Genomic DNA, 25,681 nt, shown 5'->3' with positions numbered 1-25,681 from the left:
ATAGTAAAAAAATTACAGATTCACAGTAAAACAGATTCAGACACTGTTGGATGAATGTACATAGGCTTGGGAGAGAGAAGAAAAAGAATATAAAGAATAAAGTTAATGTCTTAAAAAGAAAAAGGGTAAAGTCTTTAAAGAGACAGAGTACAGAAGCACAGATAGTTATAGATTAAGAGAAATAAAGAAAAATAAGCCACGTAAAAATGGAAAATTCACAGAGAGTCTGGATTATGTACATTGTGTTTTCTTTAAAATTTTTGACTGTGAAGAAGCTAAGTACAGAGAGACATTTCATTACATGGGCTGCCAAGCTAAACCAGAATGGATATAAGGGTATCACGATTTCAAAATTTGGGTCTAAGGATATGATGCTTTGGAGAGGGTTTTCTTTTGTTTTCACAGAGGATGTGACCCTGTGGATTGCATCTATCCCGATTTGGTATGACAGACCACGTCCTCCTGAAAGGTTGCTGTAAACACCCTCAAAAAAATTGCTTCGCTCAATTGCCAACTGAGATGAAACTAGCACACAGGTTATATCATGAACGACCTAATTAACAACACCCCTATTCAGCAGGAAGCAGTTTGGAGAGAAAAAACTATGCCCATGTTCCCAAATATTGTTTATAAATGTTCTTTTACATTTAAAGGGGGATATGATATAGATATGAATAATTTACATTGGTATGGATTTTATGGTCAATTTTGTTATATGTATATGTATTTTTGATCTTGATTAAGGTATTGTGATTGTATAGTTCATTTAAAATGTACTGTATAATTAGGAAATATAGGTTGTTAATGGATAATAGTCAAGCTTGTAGTCATGTTAGTTAGATTTTCTAGATATATAGAGATATCTTTCAGTTAGATAGGCATTCTTCATATCTTTCAAAGACTGCAGAATATGGCATTTTAAATGTTTTAATAACTTAGGGCTTTTCATGACAATGAGACACATCTGCTCCTGGCAGCACCAATCTACTTCAAGAGGAAGATGGGCATCGAAGAGGATCCTTATGGAGTTTGATAGCCATTTGGGCAAGAAACTGCTCTTGCCTGGACTATTACATAAACTGGACACAGAGAACCCGCAGAGAGAGGACTACTGAACTTGCCTAAAGGTGAGATGATCTTTCGGGATTCCTGATTCATGAAAGAGTCTGCGAGACATTCTGCAGGACACAGCAGAAAATGACTGAACTGTCTTTGAAATTTCCTGCTTCATGGAAATGTCTCTGGATACCATGGGCCTGTAGGCCGAAGATGGATGCCCCAACGGTACCAAAGAACTTTGGGTGACTGTCCAGGCAGCGAGATGTCTCTGTCATTTCTAGAGTTTTCTTATTTCTTGTTTACTTAGGTAATATTATATCCTTCTGGAGTCTTTGATGGAGTTGAAGAATGAATAGTTATAGTTTTCCTTAGTTATGGTAAGAGATAAAATAGATATAAATATTGTAACTGTAATTCTTACTTGATAACTGTTTTGTTATATGTAATTTTACTATGTTAAAGTTAAAGCCTTTCTTTTTTGTTTAAACAGAAAAAGGGGAAATGATGTGGGAATGGTTTCTTATTAATAAAGAAACTGCCTTGGCTCATTTTATTGGATAGAAAATTAGGTAGGCAGAGTATACAGAAGAGAATTCTGGGAGAAAGAAGGTTAGAGGAGGAGTCGCCATGATTCTCCCGCTCCAGACAGACGCAGGTTAAGATCCTCCCTGGTAAGCCAGCTCGTGGGCTACACAGACTATTAGAAATGGGTTAGAACAATATGAAAGAGCTAACCAATAAGAAACTGGAACTAGCCGGGCCAGGCAGTGTTTGAAAGAATGCATTTTCCGTGTGATTATTTCGGGCATGAGCTAGCCATGCGGGCGGCCGGGTGCCGGGGATGCAGCCCTGCCGCTGCTCCTATTTCAACATTACATAAACTGGGAGGTGGTGGCACACACCTTTAATCCCACCGCTCGGGAGTGGCCAGCCTGGTCTACAGAGCTAGTTCTGTGACAGGCTCCATAGCTATACAAAGAAACTCTGCCTCAAAAACAAAACAACAACAACAACAAAAAAAAAACCACCAAACACTAAAACCCAGAAAAAGCCGACCCTACTTGAGCTGAGACGGCCTCACTGGCACACAGCCGTCATTACCTTTAGGTCCAGGCTTTGTCTCGCCCAACTGGCTTGCCACTAACAAAGTTTCTTTGGTCCCATGGGACATCAGACAAGTAGCCATGTGAAGGGCCATGGGGAAGGAGGAGGAGATGCAGGAGATGAGGGGTCAGCAGGTATCTTGAATGTGGCACAACCTCTGCCCCAGGGAGCTGAGAAATCCCCTGATCCCTTACAGACAGCAGCACTTAGAAAATCCTTTGTCCTCTTTGACCCTGTTCCTGACACAGAGCTTCAAGTTTTCTTGGGTAATAAAGATTATCTTTTGTTCTAGCAGATAGCTCTTGGTTGGTCCTAGATAGACTAGCGATGCTGGATTGTTGCCATGGAAACCAATCATGTGATGAAAGGTCAGTAGTTTTTAGTCCTATCTCTTTTTTCCCAGGGAAGGGAAATAGGCTGGAGGCTGAATTGATATAATTCTTCATGCCAACGTTATGAAGCCCTTCAGAGTAGCCCTTCAGAGAGACGGGGTCTGAAAAGCATCTGCATCGCCACCCACTCGTGCCTGCAGGGATTGCACCCAGAGTGGCAGGGAAGCTCCCACACCTTCCCTCTCTCATCAGGATGCTCAGCTACACTCCTCAGTGATGTACTTCATAGCAAATGAGTACCCATTAGTGCTTCCTTGAGTTCTGTGAGCCAGCTACGCACATGAAAGGAGTCTGAAGCGGGGTCATGGAACCTGATGTCTGTCTGGTAGAGAGCCACATTTAATGGGAGGCTTAGAACTGACATCTCGAGTAGCCCAGCACTTAGTCTGTGGGAACTGCCTGTACCTCTTGACGGGGTATCTCAGCTGCAGGGCATCCAGTTGGTCTTTGCTGAGAATTGTTTGTTGTGTGGGCTACTCTGCCAGCCTACATCTGAGCACAGAAGTGTGCTTCCTCGAATGTATAGAAAAGGGAAAACATCTTCTTATCTCTTATGTTAGGCATGTAAACAGTCTGGTTTTATGGCACACGCCCATGGGCAAGAATGTTTTTCATTAAGTAAAAACAGTAGGGCAGTGGTTATGTGATGTTAGAACATCTAGAATCAATACCTTGTGAGATAATACATATTTCAAGATCACTCCAGGGCTTTCTGGGTCCCAGAGATCTGCACTTACAAGTCCCCCAGCAGGATCTGCGGCAGGCGGTCGGAGAGCTGAGGGTACTTTGAAAAACATGACCACTGAGACTCATCTCCCCTCGCTTGACTCTTCAAGGGACTTAGGAAAAAGCTCAACCTGCAGACATGTCAGGGATTTGTATATACTCGGGATAATAAATACCATCTTTCATCTGTGGAGTTCATCTCTTCACTTGGCCTGGCAGCTTGAGGGAAGAGAAGTCCCCGATTTTGACAGACTTAAGTGTCTGATGCTGTTTGAAACCGGAACCATCTGACAAGACATTGTTCTCTGCAAAATACTAAATATTTGCATGATTCTCAGAGCTTCTGAATTTGGTGACATGAAACTGTCCCCAAACATCATGTGACTTTCTTAGATAGTCTATAGAATGAGATGAACAAGAGCTTTGTGTGGATTTAGTTACAGACTACCACGGTCTGGGGCTATTTAAAGAAACACTAGGGAGACATAGGCCATTTGACTTCTGTTTTCCCACTTGATTATTGTTTTTTGATGAGGATAAAGACTAACTACTTTTAATAATGATAATAATAATAATAATGATATTTTTCAGTGTCAGGTACCGAATCTTAGATATTGCTCATGTCAAGCAGTTACATTACCCCTGAGCTGCATTATTTTTAATTTTGGGGGGATTAATTTTTTTTGAGATAGGTACTCATACAACCTGGGCTGATCTTGAACTTGCTATGTAGCTGAGGATGACCCTGGACTCTTGATCTTGTTGCGTTGTCTTTCTGCCTCTCCAGTGAGCTGGGGTTACAGATATCAACCACCACGGTAGTCACAAAGATCCGGTTTTTTGTTTATTTTTAAAAACTGTTTACTTCATTATTTTTATTTAAGGAAGTGTGTGCATTTGCACATTAGCACAGGACTCTTAGAGACCAAAAGAGGGCATTGGGTCTCCTGGAGCTGCAGTTAGAGGGAATTGTGGGCCTTTTTGATGTGGGTGCTGGGACCTGAACTCAAGTCCTCTGGAAGAACAGCAAATGCTCTCAGCCTCTGAGCCGTGTCTCCACTTCCTTTATTATTGGTTTATTTAGATTTATCTGTTTTTATTTTCTGGGTATGAATGTTTTGTCTACATATGTGTTTGCCCCGTGTACTTGCCTGGTGTCCTTGAAGACCAGAAGAGGGCATCAGATGCCCTGGAACTGGAGTTACAGACAGTTGTGAGCCACCTGAGTAGGTGCTGGGAACTGAACCCAGGTCCTCTAAGAGATCAGCCAGTGTTCCTAACCACTGAGCCATCTCTCTAGCTGCGGCTTGTGTTTGTTTTTTATTTGAGATTGGGTCTCACTATGTAGTCCTGTTTGTCCTGGAGCTCTCTAGCCACACAGAGACGAGGCTGGCCTTGAACTCACTGAGATTCTCCCACCTTTACACCCTGAGTGCTGGGACTGAAGTCGTGAGCCACCGTACCTCACTCCCCTGTTTTTAAAAAGACAAACACTTGACAGTTTTGCAAAATCTCCTTTAGAGAGGAGTTTTGAATTAGACTCAGAAATATCCATTCTGGCTTTGCCTCACCTAGGCTTAACATCCTCTGCAGTCAGATTTCCCTTCCATGAAGTCCTTGCTGGCTTCCAGACTGTTCCCACAGAGCCTGCCGTGGGGACACGCACACATCCGTAACCCTACCCCCTCCTTGGCACTGACGTAGGACAAAGTAGGACAGGGAGTTCGCTGATGTGAAGGAAAACCGACCACTGTGCTGAGGGCTACCCCACTGTGCCTCCTCCTTTGCGAAGGAAAAGGAAGAAGTTTGCCAGGATTGGACCAGAGGCTTCTATTAAACACCGGGCTCTAAATCCTTGGGGTGGAGGGAGGGGGGAGGATGTTCAGAGCTGAAAAATTGCAGACTCCCAGGCTCACATCTGATTCACCAGTTGGAAACCTCTGGGCATGTTTTGAATAAAAATGTCTATAAACCTTTCCGGGTGATTCTTGGGCAGCGCAAAGCTTGGGGGCCTCTATTTAGCAGTCCCACATGGCCGTGCAATTTCTATGAAGTAGGGTGGGGGATATTTTATTTCAAGGGACTACAGAGAACTTTGTCCTTAGCTCGCTTTAGCTTACTGGAAGATTACAATTGATTTCTTTCTCTATAGGCTACTCTGTCTCTCTCTGTCTCTCTCATACACAAAGGACAAGAATTTATCTCTCGGTGGCAGGGTCTTAGTTTGTAGTAGGGACTGGCCTCGAACATCTCCTCATCTCACCCTTGCTAAGAGCTCTAAGTCATTTGAGTTTCTTCTTGGGATTCTAACTCTAGAAACCCTCTTTTATTTTTTTTGATAACTTGGACAGAAATGTATCTAAAGGAGTCTGATCTTACAAGTAGGTAGGGAAAAAGAAGTCCGAGCGTTTAACAGCTTGCCCAGACGGTCTGTGTGTTAGCTTTCAGTTTTATTTTGAGACAAGATCTCACTATGTGGCTTAGGAACTCGATATGTAGAACAGGTTGTCCTTGAAATCACAGAGATGTGCTTGCCTCTGCATCCTGACTGCAGGGGTTAAAGGTATACATCACCAGCCCAGGTCAGAGCTGGGACATGAATCCTGGTGAAACAGATGGCAAAGCCCGTGCTCCAACCGTTGTGAGACACAAGCCTTGAGGAAGAAAGAGTGGCAAGGTGACCTCAGTTCATAGCTCTTATTTGTGTTAGGGAAGCTTCAATCATAAGCATGCACGCACCAATGCCTTGACACCATCTGGAAACATTTGTATTATGAATATGTATTCCTCATGAATGATGACTTCTGGGTTGCTTGTTCAAAAAACTTGGGTGTGATGTCTTAGGGACAAACATCTCTTTTTTAAAAAAATATTTTTTTTAAGTGTGTGTGTGTGTGTGTTATATGTGTGTAGGTGCTAGTGGAGGCCAGAAGAAGGTGTTCGATGACCCTGGAACTGCAGTTAAAGGCAGTTGTGAGCTACCCAGAGTGGGTGCTGGGAACCAAACTCAGTTCCTGGTTAAGAGCAGGAGGCCATCTTCACCAGCGAGCTCTCTCCAGCTTTGGCAATCTGATGTTTGATCTGAATGTTCACCTCTGATTGGCAAGTAGACATGCTGTAGCCTTCAGGTGTGGGCATCATTTTCTCTTTTAGTGCGGATTTAAACAGTGGCTGTCAACATCTCAGTCAGATTTCCCACTTCTTTTAAAATGGGGTCAGCACCCTGAGGGATGGCTGCTCCCTTTCAAACGGCTCAGCACAGTCCCCATGTCTCTGTTGTTTCCTAACCTGGCTACCACATTCATGTACGTCTCTTGTCTGACCTTGGACATCTATGTCTTGGCTCTGGCTCATTACAAACCTCATGGCATTGTCACCCCCTCAGGGAATGCTGGGGTTGATCATAAAGCAGGGACAGCTTATCCCTGTCACTGGGTATACCGGGAAAGGAGGCAATGATGGACAGGGTAGTGAGAAGCTGTACTTCAGAACCCAGCACCAGGGGTTGGACCCAGCTCAGAGGGTAAAGAGCCTGCTGTGTAAGCATGATTTCAGATCTCCAGTGCCAACATAAGAGCCAGGTATGGCAGTGTACGTCAGTCACCCCTGTGCCAAGGGCAGAGACATCTGGGTTCAGAGAGAGACTCTGGGTCAAATGATAGGTGGTGAGGGATGAGGGACACGTCCTAGCATTGGCCTCTGACTGCCATGTGACCTGCAGAGGTGAACCTGCCTTTACACATATATGCATCTACGTGAAATATACACACATGCATGTACCTGCATGCACAGACATAGACACACACGTGCATGCACAGGTACAGACATGTGCACACACATGTACACAAACACACAGACGCACACATGAACACAGCACAAAGAGCTACAGCTAAATCCTATCTTCTGCCAACCATCTGTACCTCGGCATCCTTCCTCACAACACAGCAATACCTCTTGAACTCCTAGTGTTTCTATGGGAAAGTTCCAAGTGTTGTCTGCTGTATGACAGGATCGGCGCCAATGAGAGCTGCTATTACTGTGACCATTTAGTTCTAAGTCTGATCTGGGCGATGTGTGTTTTCACAAGTCCTCAGAAATGAAACCAAGCCTGGCTTCCTTCTCCCAGAACGCTGTCCTCTGAGCTTGGCTCATGGGTTCTTAGTCCTGAACTCTCCTTAGAGTCCTCTTAGCGCCTGCCTGAGGTCCTCTCCCGCCCCGTCTATAGCAAGAGTAGCAATAACTTTCAATAAGTGGTCTGCGTTCTCAGTGTGCTAAGAAGCAGCCGTCAGACTGCACACGTCCTCTCTCACCTGCTTAATGCCTACAATAGCTTCATGGGCTGTGAAGCACAGCTGGGGAAACTGAGGTCTGAGAAACTTAAACAATTGATTCGGGATGAGTGGTAAGTGAGGACCTAGGTCCAGGCAATCTGGTACCAAGCTTGTACTATTACCCATGCTTCACAGTCTATGACACACACAAGCACACGCACACCACACACACACACACCCCACAACCACATACACACACGCACACACACACGCACACACACACGCACACACACACGCACACACACACCCCACAACCACATACACACACACGCACACACACACGCACACACACACGCACACACACACACACACACGTTCTTTAAGAACGGAGCTCAGCATGTTCTCCTTTGTCCTCTAGTGTTCTCATCTTCCCCCCATTCCAGGCTGACATCATCAGATTTTAGAGACCTTGACGATGGTGTCAGTGTTGTCTGAACAGAAATCCCGAGCTCTCTCTGCCCTTTTAGCTCCCCTTTTCCTTTCTTTGACACTGCCCTCCGCTCCCCCTTGGGAGAGTTTCTGTTTGGACATGGGCTTCCACATGCGCCTGGTCCTCATTGCTTGTGCACCTGGCTCATCTGACCTCCTGTGACATCTGCTGTCCTCTCTATCACCAAGGCTGGGCTGGCTGATCTATCCAAAGGATGTGACTTCCTCTCTCATCCACCCATGTGAGTCTCTTTGGTCAATGACGCCCCCAAAAGGTTGGCCTTCTCAGCTTAAGGAGCAAGGTGCTTTGGTCAAGGATGTAGAAGAGTTAGTTGCCCAGGAAGAGAAGGTGAAGTATTTTTGGCCCTGTGAGTTTGCGCTTCTCATTTCTGGGCCCGGCTATATACCATGTGTCTTTTGCCTTTGTCTAAACCCTGATGGAAAGTGGCATTGATTCAGAAGAAGTATTATAAATCCAGAGGGAAACATCAGTGTCCCCCTCTTTATGACAGGAGAGCTCAGGGTGATCCCAAAGCACATGTTTTTTTTCTTTTTCTTTTTCTTTTTTGTTCTTGAACTAGGAATGAGGCAAGCATAATACAAAGTCACACATGCAGGGCACAATTTTGCAGACACCTGGTGAGACGAATATTAGACAATTCTAGGTGCTCCACTAATACCCTCATATCGCCTGCCCTCTGGCAGTTGGGCGGGGCCATGTGACAGCCTTCAGTCCTCTGATTGTGAGCCTAAGTGACATTTGCACAGGCAGTGAAAGAGCCACAGAGGCTCCTTCTTCTTCCCTACTCCCATCACCTCCTCACTTCACTTCCTCCCATCACATCACCTCCTCTTATCACTTCCTCCCATCACTTCCTCCCATCACCTCCTCCCATTGCATCACTTGCTCCCATCACTCCTCACATCATTTCCTCCCATTGTTTCCTCCCATCACTCCTCACATCACTTCCTCCCATTGCTTCCTCCCATCACTTCCTCCCATTGCATCACTTGCTCCCATCACTCCTCACATCATTTCCTCCCATTGTTTCCTCCCATCACTTCCTCCCATCACTTCCTCCCATTACTTCCTCTCATCACTTCCTCCCATCACTCCTTACATCACTTCCTCCCATCACTCCTTACATCACTTCCATTACTTCCTCCCATTACTTCCTCCCATCACTTCCTCCCATCACTTCCTCCCATCACTTCCTCCCATTACTTCCTCTCATCACTTCCTCCCATCACTCCTTACATCACTTCCATTACTTTCTCCCATCACTTCCCCCATCACTCCTTACATCACTTCCCCCCATCACTTCCTCTCATCACTTCCTCCCATCACTTCCTCTCATCACTTCCTCCCATCACTTCTTTCTATCACTTCTTCCCATCATTTCCTGGTCTAGAAATGAGGGTTGAGGAATTATAACCCACATATAAAAACACTTGTTTCTGTGACTAAAGTTTGACTGTAATACAGCCATACTGGTCGTTTCCACGCTGTTGTGGCTGCTGTTGTGTCCAGTGGCAGAGCTCAGTACTTATGACAGAGGTGGTGGTAGGGACCTCATGTTCTGCAAGGCCTCGATGTTTACTACCATGCCAGGGTCGTTTAGTCCCAGTGTGTGAGGACTGGCCCTGACGTGCCGGACTGAGACCTACACCTTGGGTCAGAGAGGAGGGGAAAGGTGACCTTATCCGTGCTGGAATGTTCCTAGTTTATCTCCAGATGGTATTGAGGGGTCAAATGTGCCCCTCAAGTCTGGGTCTGATTATAAAATTCCATTTTCTACTTTAATGGTTTTGTCTGTCTGTTGTTTGACGGAGCAGGAAAACCTGACTCAGGTCATTCTTGGGACAGCTATGGCAGTCCTGACTCAAGGAGCTATAGTTATGTTAAGCTGAGCCCGTCTCTTCTTCCCCGATAGGATTGCTAGGATACAGTGGAGTGACTGACAGCCTGGGTCTCTGAATAACTGTGCAGAAGACAGACCTTGCATTTGCCCTGGATGGTCTGTGTAAGAAAACGTAAAGATCCTGTTAGTTTTCTGATCAAAGCCATTCCTAACCTAGCCCAGTGGATTACCACGAGTACTGGAGCAAAGCATCCAGTAGCAGGAGGCCTTTGGAGAGCCCACTTACTTCCTGGAGAAGTGCACCGCACAGAAAACACCAATGATGACCAGGCCGATGACGATGGAGGCGACGGCCACCCATTTGGCATTCCGCCCCAGCCTCCTGGCTCCTTCGTAGTCTCCGTCATTGTAGCTGTTCTGAGACTGGGGGACACAAAGGAAGAGTCAGTGACAGGAAAGACGGGAGCCTTCTCAGGCTGTCTTGACGAAACAACTCTTAAGAAGCCGTTGGTGACCGTTCCCCTCAGTGTCAGGCTGCTGAGAAAACAGCACAGCTATCATCTCCCGGGAAGTCTTCCCAAGGCCCCCACACGTCCACCAGAGGACTGATTTTTGTCTCGCCCACCCACAGAGGGACTGTGTGGATGGTAATGCTAGTCTCTCATTTGCGCAGTAAGTCAGTTCCCAGAGCCACACTTGTCAAGCGGAAGAGACTGAGTACATAGCTGTAGAACGAAAGGGCATGCCTGGGTCAAGCACTGGGCAGTCACTGCCAAGTCTGACCCACAGCCTGGGGCAGCTTGCCACCTGTTTTTGCATAGCTCACTCGGATCAAAGCCACACTGATTTGTTTACTATTGCTGGTTAGGAACTTGTGCAGAGGTTGTAGCGTTGGTCCAACCCAAACTATCTGCTGTTTGATTATCTGCAGAAAACATCCAGCCATTCCCACACTAAACACTTGGGCTCAATTATTCTCCTCTATGCACAAGTCAGGGTCATCTTTTAACTGGGACCCACAGCCGTAGCTTCTCAGGCTGTTACAATGTTGCAGCAGATGAGAAATGCTATCCCGAGCCTTGGTCCTCCTTCCTTAATCCCTCAGCATCCTCCTTCCTTGTCACAGCGTAAACGAATGGCAAACACAGCGTAAACGAATGGCGAACAGAATTAGCCAGGCAAGCTTAACATAATATATTTAGCTTTAATAAGGGGAGAACTTACAAAGCCAAGGTTCCAGCGAAGAGCAGGAAACAAAAGGGACAAACAAGCGCACATGGATGGTTTTAAAGGTTCTTGGAGCCCCGGGACAACCCCCCCCCCAAACAAGGTGATTGGTTGAGATTCCCCTTCAGGTCCCTTTCTGTGTCACCCATGACTTCTCCAGGAACCCACATGGCAAGGGTTCTTCCTGAGCTCATCCTGTCAGGGATGCAGCCCAGTGGGCAGAGGGTGAGTTTAGCACATCAAAGGTCCTGGAGTTTGATTCCCCAGAAATACCTAAAGTGGGGGTGACAGAGGCACAGAGGCCTGGGGTCAGGACTTCAGGCTAGTCCTTGCCCTTGGCCAGCTCTAGGCCCACCTGGGGCTACTTGAGAAGGCACAAGATCTCAGAGGCCTGAGTTAGGATTTTACTTAAGGAGCCGTGATAGGTACAGAAAGTAACTAATCTTTCAAAGTTGCCTTATACTTGTCTGTGAATTGGGGGCATCGGGAGCAGCAGCATCGCACAGAAGATTCCGTGAACTAACGTGCAAAATGATCAGCACTGACTTTGTACGCTCAACACACGTTGGCTTTTACTATGAACTGGCTACTCCTCCCGCCTCATTCGTATTTTAAGCCTTTGGATGGATAGGGGTGTGCCAGGCTCATCGCCACCTCTGATGCCTCCACGATCACGAGGACCCAAGTTCAGGCAGTGTTTTAGATGGCGTCACAGTCCAAGTCCCTGAACATTAGGGATTCAAATTCAGACCTTATAATCTAGCTTAGAGTGACGGCGGTTCAGACTGCCCACCCTGACAAAGCATCGTTCTTCTGAGTGTCCTCAGAAAACACAGTTCACAGATCAGACGGGGTCATGATCTGAGTAAGACAAGGAAAAGTAACGGGAGCTCGAACAATGTTAACCTTGACCGTCAGACAAGAAAACAATCTTATGTTCTCCAGCAGCAGTGACCACAATAAGTAGGAAGACGGCCAGGCTGGGGCATCCCGAAGGGCACACCTATCATGAGGGCATTGCCGGTGGGCTCGGGTGAGAGGTGGGGGGCTCTGGGCTGTTTGGCTCGTTTGGTGCAGGTCAGCGAAGTCATACTGATCACTCCTCCTTGGGTACCACCCTATCTCCAAGACTCATGAGAGAATCTGAACGAGGGTGCTGTTGACTTGAAACAGTTGAAAAGCCTCTTCCAGAGCCGAGGAGGATTGTCCTCTATCTATATAGGACTCCCACTCTGAATTTGTCCCCCCCCCCCTCTGGCTCTCCCTGGTTAATCTGCTGGGTGAGAATGTAAAGATACATGGGAAGGATCAAGGCAGGAGACTATAGAATGCCAAGATTCCAGTCTAAGGGTCTTGTGTTATGGTAGGGGGATCAGCTTGAGGGTTGACTCCAGAGTTACTTTGTTCCTCGCTGTGACAAAACGCCCAATGGAAGCAGCATAAAGGAGGAAGGTTTACTTTGGTACATGGCTTCAGAAGTTCCAGGGCAATGTGGCGGGGAAGCATGGTGGTGGGGGCTGCTCTGTCCGTGGTGGCAGGAGGATGAGGCGGTGACTAGTTCACATTATGGCAAAGACCAGAAACAGAGAGAAGTGATCCTGATGCCCTACCTCTGCCAGCTAGGCCCCTCACCTAAAAGTTTCCACAGCCTCCTCAGGCAGCAGTGCCAGCTGGGAACAGAGTGCCGGAACACGTGAGCCTGTGGTGGACACGACACAGTGGAGAGCTAGCAACAGAGGGGGGATCCTCCAGCCCTGCCCCGCACTGGGGGTGTAGCTCAGGGTCTCAGATGCTCTGGACAGAGCTCTCTGCCCTAGCTGCAATGGCTCTCCTCTTCCTCCACTTAGAGTCCATCCTAAGGGTCCCTTGGCAGATAACACAGACTGAAGGTGTGGAAATGGGCTTAGAGAAAATCCATATGCTTCATAAATTTTTTTTTTAGCTCAGAATGCAAACTGTGCCATCTGGTACAAAAGGATGAGAGGATTGTGGATGGCTTTAGATATCCAAAATGTCGATGATCTTGTCAGAGTGGGTTCTTTCCTTGACATGTGGACCTGCGGGTTGAACGCAGGTCCACAGGTCGTCAGGCTTGGTGGCAAAGGCTTTTACCTGCTGAGCTGCCTCGCTGGCTCAGTTTATATGATCTTACTCATTCGTCTGAAAATTATGAATGCAATTTGGATGCATGCCAATCATTTAAACACTCCAGAAACAAACAGGACACAATACTTCATTTAATCGTATTTCTCAGTGTTAAGCGGCTTGGTCTGTCTTTTAGATGTCACATCTACAAATCCTAGGAAAATAATTCTGACAGGTTAGGAGAAAGAAATCCACACCCCAAGATAAAGCCACAGTAACAAGTCTGTGTGTCTAATCCTGGTCCCTCACATCTGAATGCCTTATATACTTCCTACAAATCTATGCAAAGACAGCTTCATCCTCCCTCTGGCGGTCACAGGCTGCAGAGGAATGCCTTGTTCTGACTAGGAACAGACGATTGTAAATCCTGGTAGACTTAGCGGATCCGCCATCTGTCATCCATGTTTCCTTCAAACACTCGCTTGTGCTTTTCATTGGCTGGCTGGACCTTCTGAAATGGAACTTCCTTGCATTTCTTTCTAAGTAAGTTCCCTCTTTCTATCCTTCTCTCCTCTCCCTTTTCCCCTTCCCTTGTCTTCCCCCTTTTCTGTATGTTTTGGCTTCTGCTATAGTTCAGTTCTGGAAGGTTCCCCAATGGGCCATGTACTGCAGGCTTGGTGTTGGAACCTTCAAGAGGTGGGGCTGGGAGACTGTAGGTCACTGAGGGTGTGTCCTTGAAGGGACCTGTAGGATTCTGGTTTATTTTCTCCAACTTCTCCACCCCCCCTTTTCCCCAGATTTAGTGATGGGAGTCACTTCCCCTACCTTGTGTAGTTGACTCTTCACAGACTCAGAAGTCACAGACCGACAGACAGCGCACAGAAACCTCTAGAACTATGAGCCAACGTCAACCCTTTCTCCTTGTGAGCTGATTGGAGGTATTTATTTGCAGTAACAGGAAGCCAGCTGGCACAGCTTCTGGCTTTTCCTGTGACAAAACAGCGCCGTAACAGACAACATTTGTGGAGCGTAGCTTCACGCCTGACATCGCGCTAGATGCTCTCCAGGGCTGTCTAGTTTCCTCAGCTCTCTGAGCGAGGAGTTCGTCACTGCTGTTTTACTGATGGGAAAGCTGAGGCTCAAGGTTAAGCCAATCACAAAAACTTGCCGGTTTATTTGTGTGTGTGTGTGTGTGTGTGTGTGTGTGTGTGTGTGTGTGTGACTCCAAGCTGATGCTTCTAGCTCTGGCATAATTCTGTGTTCTGTTTCCATTCATAATTCAAGAGACTGAGTCGTAGTGACAGACTTCCCCCTCTTAATGTTGCGCCATCATTGTGCTCTTGGGGAAAAGCTGTGCATTTATTATGAGGGCTTCCTGTGTTGCCCAGGCTGGCCTTGAACTCACTCACGACACTCCCAGCTCTGTCTCCTGAGGCCTGGATTAAAGGGATTAAAGGTGTCTACCCTAATGCCTGACCACCTGGCATTTATATTTATTTATTTATTTCATATGTATATGTATATAGATAGGGGGTTGTGCATTTGCATGCATGCTCACATGTGCATGTGCGTGTGTGTGTGTGTGTGTGTGTGTGTGTGTTTGTGCGCACATGGGGGGCAGAACACAATTTCAAGAGTTATTCCTCAGGTGCTTGCCTTTTTATTAATACTGGGTCTTTTGCTGGCCTGGAGCTAACCAAGTAGGCCAGGCTAGTTGGGCAGAGAGCTCCAGGGATCTTGTCTCTGCCTCCATGTCCATTATTTTTAGATTGATACTCAGGGAACTTGAACATGGCATGGGATTTCCTTCTAAGCTATATATTTTTATCATTTCACACATGAATAACTCTTAGCTCAAGGTCTGCAAAGTGGTAGCCAACAAACAAACTACTTGAAGCCAAGCAGCCAATGGCGCCTCATTCATCTCACAAAATATGCCAGAGGAGAGGTCGTTAGTGTCCCTTCTGAATTTGCTTCCCTCTGGGGGGCTGATGCACCTTGGCACACAGCCCAAGGCATCCTCCGGGTAGTCTAATGGCATCATGGCCACTGCATATAGTCACTCTTAGCTTATTTACACCCACCTTCCATGGGTAGACACATGATCCTCATACCCAGGGATAGAAAGCTAGTCAGGAACTGGAGGGGAGAGGGCTGTTTCTATGCCGAGCCTCGAGAAGGCTGCAGCAGAGAACAGCAAGCCCACTGTGGCCTGCAGCAGCAACTCTTGACTTCCTGTTGGAGTGTCCATCTCAAAGAGGAGACATCAGAGAAATTCTATAATACTGGTAGCTACAGGGGCTGGAGAGATGGCTCAGTGGTTAAGAGCATTGCCTGCTCCTCCAAAGGTCCCGAGTTCAATTCCCAGCAACCACATGGTGGCTCACAACCATCTGTGATGAGGTCTGGTGCCCTCTTCTGGCCTGCAGGCATACACACAGACAGAATATTGTATACATAACAAATAAATATTTAAAAAAATATTGGTAGCTACATCTCAATGTTAGTGGATCCGCTGTCTAGAAATTCCTGACACTTCATGCTGAATGGTGCATCTACCACACTGCTCTAAGGCAGGAAAACGTGAAGGTTCTTTCCCTCTGCTCTTCAGAGCAGAACCCTGGCTACACACCACGTGGTACCTGGACGAGACAGCATCCTCCGTGGGGTTGCTGCCATAGAGACTAGAAGTGAAGCTCTCCGAAGCTGTTTGTACACTCTCCTCTATCAGTAATTTCTAACACTGGCTGACCCTCAGGGTTGCTTGCGGGGAGCATGCTTTAAAGAAGCCCCAAGTTCAAGTCTTCCTCAAGACTAAGTCAGGATCTTTAGGGGTGGGTTCCAAGGATCTTTGTTTGCTTTCTTGAGACAGAGTCCATGCTAGCCTTGAACTTGTGATCTTTCTGCCTCCTGCCACCAGGGTGCTGGAACAGCAGGCTTGTGCCATCTCACTCGAATGCTCCCTATGTTTTTTTTGGAAGCTTCGGAAGTCATTTTGGGGAATGGCAGACTGACAACCATTGTCTTCGGTGGACAGACATTCATTCATTTACTCGTCCAATAACTCTCGGATAAACACCTGTGCTGCTCTGGCCCTCGCACGGCTTACATTCTGGTGGGGATAGAGAACAAATATATAAGCATGCGATAAGTGATACTCAGGCAAGACACATGAAGAGGAGAAGGGAGCTCTCAGAGGCAGGCAAGTGTGTAGAGAGCAGGAGGGAGGGGCCCTGGCTGGGAGGATTGCAAGGGAGGAAGTGAGAAAGAGCCATTAGAGCCCCTCATCCCAGGAAACTCAATGTGGCTGAAATGTAGGGAGAGGGAAGGGGGCATAGTCATAGAAAAGATATTACTCTAATTATTTATATATATTAAGTTCTGTGACAGGCACAGTACGAGGTAATTTGTGGGGGTTAAAAACAATTTTAGCCCTGTATGCATCAGAAATCCAAGGCTCAGAGAGAGACACAGTAACATGACTGCGGTGGGGGCCAAAGACACTTCAATGACCAAGCTGTCTCCTGAGCTGCTTCAGCCTACCTGTCAGGACCTCAGAGATGAACCGATACCACACAGCTGACTTGATCCTGGCTGAGGGCAGGTGCTGTCCTCTGCGCAAGGAGATAGGGAAAACGGCTCTAAGCCACGCCTCTGGTCTCACTGTGTTGATTGTTGGCTCATTCTCATGGTCCTTAACTGCTATGAAATTTCTGTATTTACCCTCAAACAAAATAGGCTCCTTGAACACAAAGTGTTAATCGTGGACAGACAGTAAGAGGTATTTCGTAGTTTATTTGCCTGGTCATTCTGGTTTAAGTGAGCCAGTTCACACAAGTGCTCAGGACGGTGTCTCATGTATAATGTAATAGGGTCAGCCCTCCCTGATCTTGACAAAGAGGAAAAAAAAATTCACATTTGAAAGAAGACTGTGTGTATATGTGTGTGCGTATGCATGTTCCTGTGTGTAAGTGGGCAGGCCCATGCTGAGATATGCATGTGTATGTGTGCGTGTATGCATGTTTGTGTGTGTAAGTGGGCAGGCCCATGCTGAGATGTGTATGCGTGTGTATGTATATGTATGCGTGTTTGTGTGTGTAAGTGGGCAGGCCCATGCTGAGATGTGTATGCGTGTTTGTGTGTGTAAGTGGGCAGGCCCATGCTGAGATGTGTATGCGTGTTTGTGTGTGTAAGTGGACGGTGGTGATGGCTTCCCAACCTTTTAGATGTATTAAAGCCCACCCACCTCGCTGTGTTATCAAGATAGAAGGGAAGATGTCCAGCAAAGGAATGTTAGCTTCTTCAAAGCCTCCAGGGGTTAGCTGCTTCCTGAGAAGGTGGTAGTGCCTATTAGGAGATGGTGGCAGGGCTCAGAAACAGCCAGTGGGCACAATAACTACCTCAGGTGCCCACTGGGAGTTGCAGCAAGACCGAGCAGGTGCTAGAATTAGCGGGTTGGACTTTTGTGGGAGCCCCTTGAGAAACTCCTCCTGTTCTAGTTCCATTCTGTTGCTGTGACAGATACCACAAACAAAGCAACTTAGGTAGAAAAGGGATTTATTGTTGCTTACAGGTCATGGTCCATCAACAGGGGATGCCAAGGCGGGAAGATGAACAGGTCATGGTCCGTCACCAAGGGAAACCAAGGTGGGAAGATGAACAGGTCATGGTCCATCATTAAGGGATGCCAAGGTGGGAAGATGAACAGGTCATGGTCTGTCAATGGGAGATGCCAAGGCGGGAAGATGAACAGGTCACGGTCCATCATCAAGGGAGGCCAAGGCGGGAAGATGATCAGGTCATGGTCCGTCAACGGGAGATGCCAAGGCGGGAAGATGAACAGGTCACAGTTGGTCATCAAGGGATGCCGAGGCAGGAACTGAAGCAGACACCAAGGAGGAACTCTGCTTGCTGGCTTGCTCGGTCCCATGCTTAGCCGGATTTGCTTTACAGCCTAGGGGTACCTTCCCAGGGAATGGTGCTGCCCACAGTGTGGACCCTCCGGCATCAATTAATAAGACAATTCCCTGTAGATTTGCTCACAGGCAAATCTAATCCAGACAATCCCTCAGTTGGGACACCCTTCTCAGGTTACCCTAAACCGTGTTAACACTGACAGTTAAAGCTGACTAGAACACCCCTGAAGAAGACAGACAGGTGCTACCCAAACCCAGCTATTGTTGATTAACGTAAGCCCCGTTTCGGTTGCAGTTCATTAACTCTTAGCTAACCAGCACCCAAACAGAAGTAGATCCCTGCTAACAGTGAGCATGTTAGCATAGGGAATGGGTCCAGTCTGGGAAAAGGTGGACGTAAGAGCAACCTGTGAGCTGGTGCTAGATATGGGAACAGGCTATACTGAGGGCTGATCGGAAGAAAGGCCCGTTGAAAACTAGTTTTTAAAAATTTTTATTTCTTTTTTAATTTCATTTTATATTCCAACCAGTTTTCCCTCCCACCCCTCCTTCTGCCCCTTTTGGGACACTCCACCAGGTGACCCATTCTATAACAGGGTTCCTTCCCGAAGAAGTCAGACTTATTCTAAGTGATGCCATACGTACCTCTGGTACACATAGCTTCTTTCTGTCCTGAGCCTCATCTCACCCTTCAGCCTTTGCCCACCGCTGTTTCTAAAATAAGACCTCTCCTCCAGCACGGCCTCAGCCTGCCTTCTCTTGCATGCTGCTTGTTGGTTCTCCTGGCACTGCTCACTACTCTCTGGAAGGATCTCATTTACTGGTAAAATGCACATGGAAACAGGCATTCGGAAATATTTCCAGCCTTTTCTCCCTCCATCCGTGTTCAGGCATGTGAGGGCACAGAGATGGTGGGTGGACACTTTTACTGATAAACTGTATGGGGTCTCCCTATTCATACAGTTTCATGTTCTGACCTGCTTTCCCATTCAACCCTTCACCTGAAGCTTACTGTAATTCTTACATGTAATTCCAACTGACGTTACACGTTAACATGACGTTACATGTGTCTCATGCCACACATCGGTGTTTTACACTTGAGTCAAATTTCTAAACTGGGATCAATATTTATATCTATCTCAAGACCACTTTTCAATTCAACCTAAAGCCTCCTGGATCCCAGAATGACCTCATGCCTGACACCACAAGGCCCAGAGCCTGTGACTGGAGAGGTCACAGGTCCTAGAGGAGACCTAATCTTATTGAGGATGTCTTGAGTCTTGAGGATGTCTGCTTTACCCACAGACCGTGTGATGTGGGATTCCCCTCTGTATGCTGTGATTACCAATGGTTAATAAAGAAACTGTCTTAGGCCTGTGATAGGGTAGAGTAAAGCTAGGTGGGGAAAACTAAACTGAATGCTGGGAGAGAGAAGGTGGAGTCAAAGGGAGAAGCTGTGGAGCCACTGCCAGAGACAGACGTGCTGAAACCTTGCTGGTAGGCTACGAGCCTCGTGGTAAAATATAAAATACTGGAAATGGGTTAATGATAGATGTAAGAGCTAGCTAGCAATACGCATTATGTTAAATTATCAAAGAATTAATCAAAATATTATTAAAAACTTTTCATATTTTTAACAAGGAGACCAAAAATAGTAAGGAGTTACTATGCTAAGCAGTCTGCTGCCAATGCTGGTTGAGTCTCTAGCAGGCCACGGGGTAGCTTTGCATTCCGTCCAGTTGCTGTTTCTCAGTTTTCATCTCTTAGCAGTGTTTTCTTTACATAGTTCTGACACATGTGGCGTTTGTGAGGTGTTTGTACATGTATGTATGTTCACATGTGTGCTCGTATGTGGAAGCTTGAACTTGATGTCAGGGGTCTTCCTGGATTATTTTGTTTTTACTAACGCAGGGTCTCACAATTATATCCAGAGCTTACCGATTGGCTAGTGTAGTTAGCCAGCTCTCTGGAGAGACTCCCTTGAGGGCTGGGAATAGAGGTAGCCACCATGCTTGCCCAGCTTCTGCGTGTCCTTATGCCTACTGAGCAAGTGCTGTATCCATGGCACCATCTCCTCCGTTGTGGGTACTTAATGTTTTCTACTGGCTATTTTGAATATACTAATATTTGTCCTTTAAAAATGAAAAAGACCAGAAGTGGTTGGGGGGTGGTGTGGGGAGGGTAGATGAAGGGAATGGGGAGGAGGGGAGGGAGTAGGAACTGAGATTGCTATGTAAAATGAAAAAAAGTTTGTTTTCTTTTTAAAAATATAATAAAGTAAAAAAAGAGTTAAACTAAAAAAATGAAAAAGAAAACCTATGTTTAATTAAGCGTTTCTCTGAGTGTGTATGTTTGTGTTGGCCACATGTGCCACAGTATGTATGTAAAATTAGAGAACAACAATCGGGTGGTGGTTCTCTGCTTCCACCGAAGTGGCATGGAGTGGTGGAGCTGAGATCGTCTGACTTGGCAGCAAGCGTGTTCACCCTCTGAGCCACCCCACTGGCCCTCTGTCCTTGTGAGCTGCGACACTGAAGTCTTTATGTCATAATATGCTCTCTTATGCAAACTGACTCTCCTCTTTTCCAAAGGCTCCGCCATCTTCTTACCCCTCAATTCCCTGTCCCTGTGTCTAGGGAGGAGTGGAGTTTTCTTTCTGCCGCTGTCTGGCTGTGTTTCTCCCACTGTCCCTCTGCCTCTCTCTCTCCCTCTATTCTCTCAGCCTGTAGGGTTACATTAACCCCGGATCACAGTCTGAGTCCTTTGGACTGGATGCAAGAACTCTGTGTCGGTCAGCATTTCAGACTCCAAAATCCTAGACAGCTGACTTCTATCAAAATATCCTGATGTATGCGGGCACTTAGTGGATATTTTTAGTCATGATGCCATAATTTTCAGATTATTTGGGGATTTCTTGTTTAGATTTTGCTTGGTCCTGAGTTTCGTAGCCTAAAAGTATTTTTGGGAATTCTGAGATGGGGCTTCCAGAGGGCAAGGTCTATTTCCTCTTATTACATGAACTCATTCATGCTTATCTGTCTCCATTTCAGCTCTTAGTAGTTTTTGCTCCATAAATATCTTCAAGGACAAAGAGAATTGTCCTTTTGCCCATCATTAAAGCCAAACGTCAGGGAGGACTCCAGCGTGGGTTGATGGGGAGTAATAGAGGATGCTCCCGTATTGACGAGGCAAGTCTATTCAGAGAGACGGCATTCAGAGCTGTGCTCCTATCCAGGGCTGTGCGTGACTTCTCATCACAGTGTTTCCAGCGACTGAGCGGAAAGTGCAAGGCCCGCTGTTTTTGATTTGGTCCTCTAGTGTCACCTTCCTGAGTCTAAGACAGGGAGAGTAACTTTCATGCCTATCAAGTGAAATTACATTACTATGAAAATGCCAAAGAAAGTAAAACATTGTATGTTGTAACACAGTACCAATAGTAAGGGAAAATACCAATCACAAGGGCCACACTAATCACAAGGGCCACACCATTCACAAGGGCCACACCATTCACAAGGGCTACACCAATCACAAGGGCCACACCAATCACAAGGGCTATACCAATCACAAGAGCTACGCCAATCACAAGGGCCATACCAATCACAAGGACTATACCAGTCACAAGGGCTATACCAATCACAAGAGCTACGCCAATCACAAGGGCCACACCAATCACAAGGACTACACCAATCACAAGGGCCACACCAATCACAAGGGCCATACCAATCACAAGGGCCACACCAATCACAATGACTACACCAATCACAAGGGCCACACGAGCCACTCAGAACAATAATGTACAGCAACAGTAACCACGACTTTTCAAAGAATAGTTTTCACAGAAGGAGCTAACTACAGACACTTTCTTCTCAGTTCATACAGGATTGAGATATAAAGAGTGAAAGAAACAGGTGAGCTTCCCAGGTGAAGCCTGGAGAAAGACAGGGAGAGGCCCCAACGGGGGGGGGGGCGATTTTACAACAGGACCCTAGGAGAGCAGTGGCATTCACGTCTAACAAGCTCCTCAGGTGACTGGAGTTTGAGAGGCGTTGTGTACCGTGTGACTCCTGCCTGGCCCTCTCTTGGTGGATATTTGAAGGTGTCCTCAGTGTCGCCACCGGATTCCACACACGGTAAGTCGGAAACGGCTTGCTTGTTAGGGAAGAATCAACCCCATCACAGCCACGACCTGTTCAGTGACTCCTCCCACTGACATTTTGCTGTCTTATTTTGACCATCATCCAGATGTGTTTACTACTTTTGGAAGGAAGCCTTAGTCTTTCTTTTGTTTTTTAAATCCCATCATCCATCATCTTTCTTCCTTTACTTCTTTTATAAGCAATTCCAATGGTATATAAGCACTGGCAGTGTGACAAAATGGGTTTTCATGGCTATATCCCCACTTCAACAATCACCCATTATATATGTATAAATATACATTACATATATACACAGTATTACATTATAGCATGTATATATGCCCGTGAGAACACATATTACATTGTAGTGTATATATGTGTTCATGCATGTTATGAAAGACCCCTCTGTTTTAGTATTTTGTCAGTAAATACGAACAGGACTTAAAAACATGTCTTCTTTGGTAGAGAAACATAGATTACCATCTTGAAATATTTGTATTCCACATCTGTGGTCTCAGATCAAAAGGACCGCCATAGTAGCTTGATTCTAGGTTCCTAAGGACAGATGTTCACTCCCACACAGTGATCAGACTTTGGAAATGATGAGGCAGGAGCTGCTCAGACAGTGTGCAGGGATTCATAAGGTCGGCGCGTGCCTAGAGGAACACTTTTGAATGATGGCAGATGTCAGTCAGGTCTTTATCCTCTGGGACCGCCTATATGCTCCTCGGGGCTTCAGACTTCGCACATAGAAATAAATAGGAATGAAGTCACAGGTGTTCATAATCTTTCTTATTTTTATTTATTTATTTTTTCTAGACAGGGTCTCGTTATATATAACCATGACAGGCCTGAAACTCCCTAAGTAGACCAGGCTGGCCTCAGACTCACAGAGATCTGTCTGCCTCAGCCTCCCTAGTGCTGAGATGAAAGGCATGCACCACCATGACTTTTCTTTTGTGTGTGGTTTGAAACAGGGTCCCTCTACAGAACCCTGGCTGTCCTGGAAGTCATCATGTAGACCAGGCAACCGAACTGATATTCACCTGAAACCAGTTTTCTTTTTCTCTTTCTTTCTTTCTTTCTTTCTTTCTTTCTTTCTTTCTTTCTTTCTTTCTTTCTTTCTTCCTTCCTTCCTTCCTTCCTTCCTTCCTTCCTTCCTTCCTTTTTTTCTTCTCTTTCCCCCCTTCCTCCCTTTTTTCCCTTCCTTCCTTTTTTTTTTTGTTTTTTTGAGACAGGGTTTCTCTGTAGCTTTGGATCCTGTCCTGGAACTAGCTCTGTAGACCAGGCTGGCCCTGAACTCACAGAAATCTGCCTGCCTGCCTCTGCCTCCCAAGTGCTGGGATTACAGGAGTGTGCCACCACTGCCTGGCTGAAACCCAGTTTTGATGGATGGATGATCCAGTGCCTAGTAGATCCTGGGTCAAGTGAAAAGAAGACAGAGATCAGTTTGTATTTCATTCTGTGGTTATTTGTTTTCTTTATGACCACAAATCTTGTCATCCTGAGAAGGTATGGTCAAGTTAACGGAACTTCTGTGGCTTCCTGCAAATGGCTTTGGCCCGAGCATCCATTATCAATGGTGTCTTCTGTTGGTTTCTAAAGCCAATTGTCTTGATTGCAGTGGTATATCACTTTGCTTCTTTTCTACCTTGAATGCCTTTGCTGGATTCTATGTATATTAGTTATTTCTACATTGCTATGACCACAGTACCTACTAGAAATGCCTCAAGGGAGGAGAGATTGAATTTGGCTCAGTCTCAGTTCAGCCATGGCGGCAGGAGAGTGAGCTCTGTTCCCGGCAGTGGGGTGTGCAGTGGGTGTTGTTCACACCACGGCAGACCAGGAAGCATAGTGACTGTACAGGAGCAAGATACAACCTCCACAGGCCAACGCCTACTGACCTCCTTCTATAGGCTAGCCTTCACCTCATAAACATGCCACATCTTTCCAAAAGTTCACCATCAGCCTGGGACAAAGGCTCAAACCATGAGTCTGTGGGGCACAGCCTAGACTCAGACCATGGCTACAATGTGAGCTCCTGCCTCAGCGCCTTCTCCATGATGGAGTGTGCCCCCAACTCTGCGTCAGAATAAGCCACTCTTTCTCCTGTGTCAGGTATTGGCCGTAGCCTAAGGTTGGCAATTAATGCAACCCCCAAAGACACTTTCGTGCTGAAACTGGTGACATCCTTAGAGAGAAATTCTGTATTAGAGTAATCAGTGGAGTGGGGCCAAGAGCATCCTTGTTGAACTCAGTGACTTTCCATTAATCCCGATTTCTATTCTCTACCCTGCCTTGTGACTAGTCACCTTCTGTTAATCCTCACCAGAGAACAAATCCACCTTTGGTCACAGTTGCTGAGGATGCAGTTGCCTGGCTTCATAGGGCTATAGATGTTGTCTAGATTTCTTCTGGTTTCCTTGTTCGAGAAGAGACTTATTTACTCGTGTATGTGGACTGGTATTTTGCCTGCCTATGTGTGTGTGCGCCACACGAGTGCCTGGTGCCTTTGGAGTTCAGAAGAGGTGTCAGAGTCTCTGCAACTGGATTTTCAGGGAGTTTGCTGAGCTGCCATGCGGGTTCCGGGAATCGAACCTCTGTCCTCTGTAAGAACAACAAGTTCTCGAAACCACTGAGTCATTTCTCCAGCTCCCTAGTGACATCTTGAATATGCTTTTAGAGATTTCCCTCTTCTTCATCTGTACCATTTCTTTTTAATTACCTTCAAAGGCAATATATTCTGATACCTCTAATTTCTGAATCTCCTTAGAGTTTTGCAGGTAAAATGGGCTTTTCCGTCTTGGGCAGTCTGTGGGATCTAGATTTCACAGTGGCACACTGCGTACAGTCAGTCAGTGCTTAACCACTCACCGCTCTGTCTTTCCTTTCCCTGTACTCTAGTCTGTCTTTGGGTGCATATGTACTTTTAAGTTCACCTACCAGCACTCCAAGTGGTTTCAGATCAGAGTAAGAAAGACAAGGACTTTCTGTATTCCATGCGGAGCTGAAGGCTTATTAGTGTATTTTAGTTTAGCTTTAATTTTACCTTTAGGCTGTAAGAAATACTTATTCAGGAGGCATGTCGTTGCTTTTATTAATATCAGCTTTTCTAGTCACACAGCAAAACAGAATTTCTCCTGGAAAAAGTAATGACTTGTACCTTGTCTATAGACACCGTCACAACCACCATCACCATTGTCTTCATCATCACCATCTCCACCACCACCATCCCCACCATCTCTATCCCCATCCCCACCGTCTCTATCCCCATCCCCACCATCTCTATCCCCATCCCCACCATCTCTATCCCCCCCATCTCTATCCCCATCCCCACCATCTCTATCCCCATCCCCACCATCTCTCTCTATCCCCATCCCCACCATCTCTCTCTATCCCCATCCCCACCATCTC

At 46.3% G+C, this 25,681-nt stretch overlaps 1 protein-coding gene across 1 annotated transcript in view; it reads right to left on the bottom strand.

Annotated features, from left to right (window-relative positions):
* Tmem233 (transmembrane protein 233) overlaps positions 1-25,681 on the bottom strand; it is a 38,426-nt gene that overhangs the window by 5,072 nt on the left and 7,673 nt on the right. Inside the window, exon 2 of the mRNA XM_050159005.1 lies at positions 10,190-10,326. Coding sequence (XP_050014962.1) covers positions 10,190-10,326 — 137 coding nt within the window. The remainder of the gene's footprint in view (positions 1-10,189; positions 10,327-25,681) is intronic.

Source organism: Alexandromys fortis, unplaced genomic scaffold, assembly GCF_014885135.2.
Source record: "Alexandromys fortis isolate MF-2015 unplaced genomic scaffold, M_Fortis_MF-2015_v1.1 scaffold_90, whole genome shotgun sequence".
In the NCBI taxonomy this organism is placed as follows: Eukaryota; Metazoa; Chordata; class Mammalia; order Rodentia; family Cricetidae; genus Alexandromys; species Alexandromys fortis.
Note: the sequence above shows the minus strand (reverse complement) of the source record. Positions and strands in the feature narration are given on the sequence as shown.